The 11,290-nt window shown below is 52.2% G+C and overlaps 1 protein-coding gene across 1 annotated transcript in view; it reads right to left on the minus strand.

Moving 5' to 3' along the window:
* The window catches only part of rimbp2b (RIMS binding protein 2b), a gene marked incomplete at its 3' end in the record, with an annotated part of 36,447 nt that extends 26,739 nt beyond the window's left edge, over positions 1–9,708 (minus strand). The window contains exons 1-6 of the mRNA XM_084440263.1: positions 9,631–9,708; positions 5,392–5,478; positions 3,813–3,935; positions 1,990–2,094; positions 990–1,040; positions 398–418 (exon numbers count right to left, since the gene is read on the minus strand). Coding sequence (XP_084296389.1) covers positions 398–418; positions 990–1,040; positions 1,990–2,091 — 174 coding nt within the window. The 5' untranslated portion in view covers positions 2,092–2,094; positions 3,813–3,935; positions 5,392–5,478; positions 9,631–9,708. The remainder of the gene's footprint in view (positions 1–397; positions 419–989; positions 1,041–1,989; positions 2,095–3,812; positions 3,936–5,391; positions 5,479–9,630) is intronic.
* Positions 9,709–11,290: the final 1,582 nt, after the last annotated feature.

The following is an 11,290-nucleotide window of genomic DNA, read 5'->3' on the forward strand; positions in this document are numbered from 1 at the left end:
TCTACAGTCTACGACAGCAGAGTGTATGGATGGACAGCTTCTATATTCTACAGTCTACGACAGCAGAGTGTATGGATGGACAGCTTCTATATTCTACAGTCTACGACAGCACAGTGACAACTGTTTCATGCCATGGATTATGTTTGCTCAGCTCATGGTTCCAAATAGAATAAACCAAAACAATAACTCTCACACCAAAACTGACTTTCACCTTTGGGTGATGTGTGCATAAGAATACAAATCGATCCATTCTTAAAATCATGACCATATCCCATACAAAATGTTTTTACTTTAATTACCTCAAAAAGCCAGAAAGATACAGTAGAGGGATACATCCAATGTACTGTACAAGTAGAGACGAGAGATATCAAGGTAAATAAAAACAATTCGGAAATACCTGCATGCTGTCCAAGTGGTTCTGTGTATGCATAAAACACACACCAATAACACAGTGAAAAGAGATATATAGAAATTGAGATATAAAGAAATCAATTAAGCCCCACTACACGTGAAATAAGGTCTTCCGTAGCACTCATGCAAAACTATTCATCAATTAGATTCATTTAAAGAATAGATAATGAACTTGTCTATGAATAATATGAAATAACAGATAATGATAGATAATGCATGGTTAGAGAATAATATGGTTCATTATACTAATTCACAGAGCACACAGTTCATTTTTTTTTACTGCCTGCTAATATAAATGAGGTAAAATCATTCCAACACAATAGCATTTAATCAGGCCTGTCTTTAGACAAGCCCCATTATCTACAGATCTGGTTTCTGCAAATGAGGTCATCAGGGACATGTCACTGGCTCTAGGCCCTTACTGTACACATCCGACTGGCAGTCTGACACACACACACACACGCACACACGCACGCACACACACACACACACACACACCTTGAAACCAGACGGTCAGCCAACCATACAGACACACTAACCCTAACCCCCCCCCTATCCCCCGGGTGTCCGACACTCACCTCTAACAGATGGACGGCGCCCTCATGTTCCTTCTTGGCCTCAACCTGAGCCTGGAAAATAGGAGTCTGTGTTCAGCTCACTAACGTTAACGTTGCTACAGTCAACGCAAGCGCTGAAACGGACATTTAAATCTGGCAGATGTGCCATCCATTGGTAGCTTCTATAGCTGTGTGCAAACTCAATAAATTCCAGTTATATTTAAAATAAACGATGTTGAATGAATCTGAAATATAGATCTCTCTTCAAACTAGGTATGAATGTATTCAGGATGATTAATCTATGTGTAATATAAACTCAGTGTACTGTACATAAAACATAAAATAATGCATGCTAGTTTACTTATTGTGTCTGAGAACATCTGTTGAGAAACCAAAGGTTCCACACGAACGAGGGAACATCTGCAGACGTTCCGATTTCACGAATCCACTTCGCAGGCAATTAATTCAAAGACAGAACGCAGAACGCAGCCGGCGTCTCTTAAGAGAGATGGCGCCCTAATGAGCTTCTCCCTGCTAATGAGAGAGAACACTATCTGCCTGTTTATGGCTAGCTCTAAAATTAGTATCACAACAGGAAAGCTGCGACGCAGGCAGCTGAGATGCCAGACAAGACGCCGCCGACGCCTCCTCCTATCGCGCTCGCCGCTCGCACGCCACGGTCGCGACGTCAGCCGCTCTCCTCGGAGGGAGTCGATGAATCATCCGTCTCGCCCCGGCGTTTTTTTAGCGAGCCGTTCTAAAAAAAAGAAAACGTCACATCGTATCTGTCCCCGCCGTGGCCGCGGGCGGCTGGTTCTGAGGGGCGGACGTGCCCGGCGGGCAGCGCCCTCTCTCTCTCCCAGCAGCCTCTGGGGCAGGTGAGACCGCCGAGGGCGGGCGGGGGGTTCGGAGAGGAAACGCCATGGTGGGCGTGGCCACGCCGAGCTCTTTTACCCAGGACGAGAGAGAAGCCCCGCCCCCCGGGTCGTCGGTCGGCGCCCCCCCCCCCGGGATCCCTTACCTCCTGCAGGAGCTCGATCTCCTGCTGCTTTGCATTGAGTACAGCCAGGGCCTGTTCATGCTCCAGCTCCAGCTGCTGCCTCCTCTCCGCAGCCTCGCGCATATGCTGGGGGGGGGGGTGATGGGGGGGGGGGGGGGTGATGGGGGGGGGGGGCACAGAGAGGACTACTGTTAGTAGAAACCAAAAACCCCAGGGGGTCAGGCCAGAATGCCTCTCCAGTCCTCTGTTTTCATCCCCAAATCAACACGGGGTGTGTTGTGTGTGTGTGTGTGTGTGTGTGGTGTGTGTGGTGGGTCACGAGCACAGCGGGGGGGGTCGTGACCCCTGTAACTGATGTCACCGCTTTTAGCCATCCACTATTCATGACCTGAATGATGTCACCACCGCGGTATAGTGGTAAACGTAATGTCAGTGGACGGTTTGTGTCTAATGATCTCCACGACGGAGGTCGAGTGCAGATCTTTACACCGAGGATCGGTATTGGATCGGTATAGGATCGGTATAGGATCGGTAAAGGATCGGTATAGGATCGGTATAGGATCGGTATAGGATCGGTAAAGGATCGGTATAGGATCGGTATAGGATCGGTATAGGATCGGTATAGGATCGGTTAAGGATCGGTATAGGATCGGTATAGGATCGGTATAGGATCGGTATAGGATCGGTAAAGGATCGGTATAGGATCGGTATAGGATCGGTATAGGATCGGTATAGGATCGGTATAGGATCGTGCGCTCCGAATCTGTACCATAATGTAGGTTTGAGTCTGTGTGAGAGGACTGGAGACGCTTGGCTGTGCTTTAAAACCTATGATCAAATCGAGGGTTTGCCGCCCCCCTTTAGGTAACACAAAACAGAAGTCTCATTGCTGCAATGCTGTCTTTAGCTGATCTTTGCACGATCAATACGAGGTTTGTTTAGTAGCACGAAAAGGGTGAGCAAACTCCGATGCGTGCTCACTTGTCGGTGGTCATCCATAACAACAGAAAAAGCCATCCAAAACAACGCCGATAGGCCAGGCCTTTCTCAAAACATGTCAAAAGTGCCAACCGGTCATCTCACTGCTTTGAAAACAAACTGGCAGGATTGTTGGTGGGGGGGGGGGGGGGGCAAGAGACATCTTCATGCCGACAGGTTAGTTAATCAAGCTCGTGTGACGTCGTGGTGAACAGTGAATCCCGCCCAGTGCCCCCCCCCTCCCCCCCCCTCCCCCCGACTCCCACTCACAGCCAGACTCACACAAGACAGACAGATCTGCTTCATCATGCATGACCCCATTCCACAGTGCTCCGCTCCTACAGCCCAGCTGCCCCCATTCACACAGGAAGCAGCCCAGGGAGACGGTGAGAGACGGCATGGCCACCGGGTCAGAGAACAGCATTCGGAATGGGGTTGAGTGGGGCTGCTCCCTCATACGGACAGACGTAGCAGTGATACCTTATCAATCTAGCAGGGGGGAGGAGAGGGGAGGGAGGGGGCGGGATTGGGGAGTAGGGAGGGAGGGGGAATGGGGTTTGGGGGGGGGTCCAAACGTCTAGTCTTTTCCCAGCTCCTGGCCACACCTCCCACCTCGGCACTAGAAGGCAACAGACAGGTCAGGGGCATTAGACAGTCAGAGAGAGAGGAAGACTATGGTACAGAGGAAGACGGCCGGGCAGAGAGAGGAAGACTACGGTAAAGAGGAAGACGCCACGGCGGAGGGGCCGGACTGGGAGTCGGGGTCGGGGGGAGCGGTCTGCGGGGAGCGCCGGGCGGAGGGGGACACGAACGCACGGACGACAAGCCCCGCCCCCCTCGTCGGAAGCCTACGTGTGGCGTCTCACCTTGAGCACCTGCTCTAGGTTCTCCAGTTTGACTTGGAGCTGGTTCTTCTCCCACAGGGCTGAATCTCTCTCCCGGATCACAGCGCCGAGGATCCCTCTGAGCAGGACATACTCCGACTTCACCTGCGCAGACAGAGGAGGAGGGTGAGACGTTCGGTACGGCCCAGATACAGCAATCAGATCAGGGCCATATACAGGCCAGATCTGGCACATGCGGCTTAGTTCCGGCCCACATATGGCCCAGATCCGCTTGCTGTCTGGGGAGGGGGTGCTAGCGTCACACGGTGGGCGGACAGCAGGGTCGGCTGGACGCCATTAAAACCTTCAGCTGTAATAATGTGGGCGGAACAGCGCGTCTCTCCCGGTCTCGCTGTCAGAGACGCATAGCATTAGCGATCCTGCAATTTGCAACGATAATCGGTTGTCCTGGTGGTCGAGTCGAGTCGGATTTAAAGAGCTCCGCTCCCGTACTGTTACGCGCCCACATGGACTTCTGCGGCGTCGGTGTTGACTGTTTCCGTGACGACGAGACAGAGCGCTTGTACTTTGACCCAGGGGCGGCGGTTAGTATTTCGAGCCTATCTTCTGACACGATCAGCTGCCTGCAGGCGTGTTGTGGTGATCTCCATTCCTGCCATAAATGACTAATGAGAGAGGAAGGAGGCGGTTAGGGGCTACGACAACACAGGGGCCGCCCACGCGCGTCGGAGAGAAACAACGACGCGGCTGATTCGGCCGGCTCGGACGGAGAGAGACGGGTACGGGTTTGGGGAGGGGGGAGTGGGAAGGGGGCGAGCCGACCCCAGGCGAGGCGATAGCGATCGGGAACGCGAGGGGGGGGGGGGGGCGTGGGGGCGAGGAGCTAATATCGGCGCGGCTCCCGCGAGGCGCCGCCCTCATATCCGTCTCCGGGATAACGCCGGGCGACGGCCGCCCCCGACGCATCGGACACCGGCGTCCCACGCCCGTCTCGTCCGCCACTCGACGGGGCGGCCGCCTGCCAACCGGCTTCGCCAGGAAATTGTTTTGGGGTCCGAGGGGGCTAAGAGGATGGTCTAATAGAATCTCTAATAGAATCGAAGGCTCAGGGCGAGCAGAGAAACGGGGGGGGGGGGGGGGGGCAGGAGCAACATCCTGGGCTTTAAGGGAGATAAACACATTCATCTGTTACAGCGGGAGACGGCGGTCCCATCTGATAGGACAGGAAGTGTAGAGGATGAGGAGGGAAAAAAAAAAACATGGCCGCCGCTCTGCAGACTGAAAACCCTCCAGTCATCGAGACGCGTTCGGACGAGAGTAATACCGTTGCGGTATATATGAAGATACTCTTCTGGATGGCGCGGACAGACTGCTTATTTGTCTTATCTGGGGGAGAGAGGGCCATAATCTGGTCTTATCTGGGGGAGAGAGGGCCATAATCTGGTCTTATCTTGGGGAGAGGGCATAGTTTATGCATGTTTAATGTTTGTTAAACATATGATTGAATGAATGAATGAATGAATGAATGAATGAATGAATGAATGAATGAATGAATGAATATAGAGGCAGGGTTGATGAGGCGAGCGTGAGACTCTCTTACCTTGTCATACTCAGATGCCTGGCTGTTGGTGAACACCTGGAGGCTCAGGGGCTGCTTCTCCTGGAGAGCATCTTGAGGCTCATCCTCCTAGAGAGGGGAGACACGGACACACAGCAGTGTTCAGGCAGTGTTCAGGCGGTGTTCAGGCCCCCCGGAGGCCAGCGTGATTGGGCCCGAGTACTGCGCTCGGCTGACGTGTCGCCGGCGATACTGCCGACCGTGCGTTTTTCATCCGGGGGAGGCGGGATGAACCGGTTCGCTCGTCTGTCCCAGAAAGCGCGACTGAAGCTAGAGCCATATCTTACCAGACCCGATCAAACGATCGTCTTGTTTTCGCACTATGAGGTAAACCTCAGTATAAATATAAAATAAATAAAAAAACGAGTATAAATAAAGGTTTGAAATTGATATCACATCCAGGACAGTGAGGTGGCGAACAGACGCGTTACCCTGACGACACCAACCGACGAACGGGCTTTTACTGCGACGGGTTCGTAGAGAAACCGCCGCGACGCCTCCCGTGACGCACCAGGGAACGAGAACAGGATTTGCATTTTAATACCCCCTCGACGCCCCCCTGCCCACCCCCCCTGTACGCCATCCTACCCCGCCCCTTCTCCCCGCCCGAGTGTGTCAGGGGGAGATTAAAAATGGCCCCTCATTGCCGAGGAGCAGAACTTAATTACATTCAATCAACGTCCGCGAGGCGTGCGGCGGAGACTATTAGGAGTGTGAACTGGAGAGCTGGCTTGTTGTGAGCCGTATTTCAGGCTCGTGTTGTTCCTACGGGGAGCTGGGACTCCTCCCTGCTCATGCATGATAGATTCGCAGTAAGTGTGTTCCTAATGGCTTCTGACAGCGCGGCGTGGCGCTCCTGTCTCCCGGACGCTTCGCTTATGAAGGGGGCGGCCATGTTTGAACGGGAGACGGACCGAGAGACTCGCGGATGGCCGTACGGACGCGCAGACCGCGTGTAATGCGAGCGACTCGCGATGTAGAACGTGACGTATCACACGTACTGTGCACGCCAAAGAGGGGAAATACCGATTCATCATGATGTCTTAAGTGTGTGTGTGTGAGGGTGGGGAGCCAGCGGGGGGCACATACTGTAAGTACAGTACACGGAAGGGGAAGCAGTCTCAGAGCTCTGCACCAGCCCATTCATCCCAATTCCCTCTCATCAAAAATCGTTGGCATTTCAATTTGCATCAGTTGACCTCCAGTCAATCCTGCTCTTTCCTGTAGAAGCGCATGATTGCATCGGCATTCCAATCCACACCCATCGATCTCTTATCTCCAAACTGGACCAGGCTGGATCACTAACGGACAGACACAGGAGATCTACTGAGGAACAAAGGAGATCTACTGAGGAACAAAGGAGATCTACTGAGGAACAAAGGAGATCTACTGAGGAACAAACATGTCGCTCCATAACAACGGCCACATCCTCGCCACGAGCACGCCCTAGCAACCCCAGATGAGAAATGCACAAGTTCATATTTTCATAGAGTATGAATAAAGTCTATAATTTCTGCCGACGAGGAGGTCATTAAAATATCTTCTATTCGTTGTTTGGGGGCAGAGGAAGGCGGGTGGATAACGTGTTTTGACCGACAGAACCGGGCAATTAGGCGCACGTTCTGAACACATGGGATTCCTGTCTTTGTCGGGAGGGTATCTGTGAGGAGGCGGGCCGGGTCTGTCCGGACCGCCGCGTGTCTCATTAGAGCGGGCCGTGACGGATGAGGCTGCTGTCCGCGGAGCGAGCGCCTGACCTGCTCGCGGGAGGCTCGCCGACCCCACCGTCACCGGCGACTCTCTCTTGTGCACAACACTCTCACTCTCGGCGGCCATCTTGAACGCTTGTGGTACGCTGTCGGAATCTCCAAACAACTGGGCCGATATGAGACGGTGGCCCAGGGGTTCTCAGCCTTTTGTAACTTAAGCCCCTTTATTGATTCGTAAAACAATCCTGAGGACCACCTTCCCAAATACATGAGAACAAAAAACTGGTGGTCCATCACTTTTCTCATCCGAGGGCGAGGGATGTGATTGGCGGATGCGACCGGCGTGGTGATATTCAAACGTAACTGCTCATTGAAATTACACATTTTAACTTTTTTTTTTTTTACATGTGAATTCTTGAGTACATTTAGATAGAAAAATAACTAACTTTGTAAATTATCAAACATTATTTCTTTTTTGTCTAACCATTTGGCAGTAGGAGAGCTGGCGCTCGTGTTCATGGCCGCAGAACGACGGCCGTCATGCCCGCCGATCCGGCTGGATTACTGTTGTCTGCACACCTGTGCAGTGATTTGATTGGTTCTGGTACGGCGTCGGCCTTCGTCACCGATACTGTGTTAGCGGTGGTGATGATGATGATGCTAAGCTGATGCTCATCCCCTAGGTAACGTGCCATCCGGGCTGGGCCGTGATTGGAGCTGACGTTAAGTACAAACAACGCGTCCCCGGGAAGGGATGGCAGATGGGACGCGGCTCTCGCACTGAACACTGCCCCTTAACGCATGCTCCAGAACGACCTGTTTACAAACATGGCCGCTACCTCTCTCAGAAAGGCGGGAGAATAACGGCAGGGTTTCATTACGTACGGTAAATAAACCTCCCGATTCAAATTCTACAATCGGCCGTGGCCAGCTGGTGCGCCCGTGAGCAAAGATATTCAGAATCACAAACAGACTTCTTGTGTCCTACAAAAAAAAGGTTCATCTTCCTGGTCTGACTGAAGACTTGACCCCACTCTCCCTCCGTGTCCATTTAGATAAAGAGAGACGAGCCGGGAGAGACCAAAACAGAGACTGACATGAATGTAATGAAATGAAATGAGAATATTCAACAGTCATAACACAAGCTGTCCTCAGACCAGTCCCGTCATACTGTGGCAAAGCGCTCGTTCAGATTCCTGTGCTCTGGATGTGTCTGCTGGTTGAGTCCTCAGCTCGGTGTAATAGAGAGTGATTAGCCGGTGTGGCGGCTCGCCCCCCCTGCGGTGGAGACAGGGAAACCCCTCAGCCAACAGCCTGGTTAGCCGTAGCGTTAGCGGCGCCGTGACTCACTCCTCCCAAGTTCTCCCGCAGTGAGAGCCCGGGTGGGGGGACACTGACACTGATGGGTCCTGATGGCTCCCCTCGTCTCCGATGTGTGTGTGTGTGTATGTGTGTGTGTGTTAGATTCACAACACAAACCATATCAGGATTAGTCCAGCGGAGCTGATGCAGTGTGCGAGCTATCATCACACAGTACAGTACGACTCAGCAGATTAGATGTTCTCTCATGTTGTCTCCTCGCCATGACAACTCAGGTCTTCCGTCCCCCGGGGCGCCATGTCTACATTTCACCCCGATCTCCTAGTATCTCTCAGCACAAAAACACAGATTACGATCATACTGGGAATACGCTACAGGAACAATACACCCTTGAAAAGGTCAAAGGTGAGAGCGCAGAAAAGAACGATGCTCCGCGTTAAAGAGGTTTTCCCGGGCGGTCGGGAGTGATTACTCTCTCTCTACCGCCTCCTCGCTGCTGTCCCCGGCCCCGTTGTTTAGAGTGAAGGTCAATCTGACATTTCGGGTACCTTCTGAGAGGATGTCCTCTGGGCGAAGAGGCCCATGGGAGCGGAGGGCTTGTGTAACTGACCGCTGACCTCCTTCAGTGGGTGACCATGACTCGTACACACAGCCTCGACTCACTCAGCTGTGTGCATCAGCGGCAAAACCGCTAGAGCCGGGCCCCGAGGACGCAACTAACAATAGATGTACATGTACAGTATCTCCATATGCGCTGCAGCTAGTATCATGAATAGTCTGACCCATAAGGAACGCATAAATGCGTCCCACGCGTTATTAAAATGCAATATGGAGATCATGTACCAATTACATTTTAATGCTACATGCAAATCCAATTAAACTGATTCTATGTTCTACAATCACCTCCAGAAAGACGGTCTATCACACGGTGGCGTTTCCTCCCTTAAGCCAGGGTAAGCCAGGCTTAACCAAAAAAATCCCGATAAAAAAATTAATTAATTCCTTCGCTTGTGTTTTTTTTTTTACTTGACTGCACGATAATATCGGCGATAGACTTGAGAGGAGAATTGTCACTACAGTGTTCGGTGGTTCAGGTGGGGAGATGATAGATGGTACAGGTCAAGGCTCCCCCAGGTACGAATCAATTTGAGCGTTTGGGTGAATGGGCGGAGAGGTATTTCGGAGCGCTTACCAAAGTCTGACATGTTTGACTCTTCCTCTTCACCTCCTCCTCGAGCGTTTGGCGCTCCCTCCGTTTCGTGCTGATCTCAGTCTCCTGGGGAGAGAAGAGAGAGCGGTGGGCGGAGTCTACGGTTGGTCAATATGACAGTATGACATCAGAGCGTCCTGGGAGAGAAGGATGTGTGACGGTCGAGACACGCCGGCGGGAAACGTGGCTTCTCGCATATTGGGTACAGTGTGGGCATGTGTGTGTGGGTGTGAGAGGAAGATAATGTTCTATCTAGCTAGAACATTATCCAAAAAAAAGACAGCGTTCTTCTCCCAGTGACTGATAACCCAGGCCCAATCCCCACTTTCATTATCAGGGAAATGCTTCGGTCTCTCGCGAACGGGGGGTTGGGGGGGCAGGTTGGACCGTCACGCTGTCACCAGATCCTCTCTTATGTAACCCGGAGATCAAGCGCAGGCAGAGGCCTGGATCCACGGCGCCACCGGCAGCGCCGACTTCCTCCACCTGCTAGCGGATGATACCGCTCCTCTGATACCACACCGGGGTCTCTCTCTCGCTCTGCCACGCCCCCTGCTCCCTAAACGACGCCCGTCACACTCCCTGTTCACCCATCAGCTGTTTAATTGAGCTGCCGACTGAATGGGTTATGCGGTGGATGACAATAGCGGAGAGGTGGGGGCGGAGTGGGGGGGGTCCGAGGGGGGGGGTCCGAATACTCAGCGAAAGAGAGACACACACAGGGGAGCTGCAGTTACCCGGGGGAGCTGCCCTGTCTCACACTACTGTCAGGAACCACTCACAAACCTCGGATGGCCTCGTTGTGCTGCTGTCTTATTGTGAAGAGATAATCCAATCAAGAGGAACGATTTCAATGACATCCGTCAAAACCGTCCCCCTGAATGAGTGTTCAGAGTGTCTCTCACAGATCCCTGCGGATTTAGCTGCGTTCAAACTACACGACGTTCACCATATCGGCCATGATGAGGACAGTGAGGGGGATATTCTACGATCAGTGTGTGCAAAATACATGTTCTGTCTTTTCTCTGGCCATAAGGCACAAATCGCACAAACAATTGCACATTTCTACTACATAGGTGACCCAATTTCAATTGACCTTTGGATTCCCAGCGGTGAAGTGCCCTTTAAGAGGGGGGGGGGGTATCTTTGTCATTGTGCTCCTACTGTACAGTCCAGTCCATCATGGCATGGGTATTGGGTGCAGTCATTCAAACGACACAGCACACAATATACAGTCAATGAATCGAGGACAGGTTATCAATCAATCAATCAAGTTGGATTTATATAGCGCCCTTCATGATACCCAGAGTGCTTTACAGAGTCCAGTATTCGTTCAGACACAGTCATACCGGTGGTGGTAAGCTACATCTGTAGCCACAGCTGCCCTGGGGTAGACTGACAGAAACATGGCTGCCAATCAGCGCCTACGGCCCCTCCGACCACCACCAACATTCATTCACATTCATAAGTTGCATGTCTTTATGACATACTCTATGTGAGCACAGTACACTCAAACTGAGGTTCCCTGATTAGTGGTAAACTGCAGCGCCTTTGTGCTGACTAATGACCATAGGAGACTGCTGGATTTAGAAACTCTTCTATATCCTCATGTTGGTTGTGCGCTGACCTCCAGGGGGTCGCG

This window comes from Borostomias antarcticus (genome assembly GCF_949987555.1).
Source record: "Borostomias antarcticus genome assembly, chromosome: 6".
NCBI lineage: Eukaryota > Metazoa > Chordata > Actinopteri > Stomiiformes > Stomiidae > Borostomias > Borostomias antarcticus.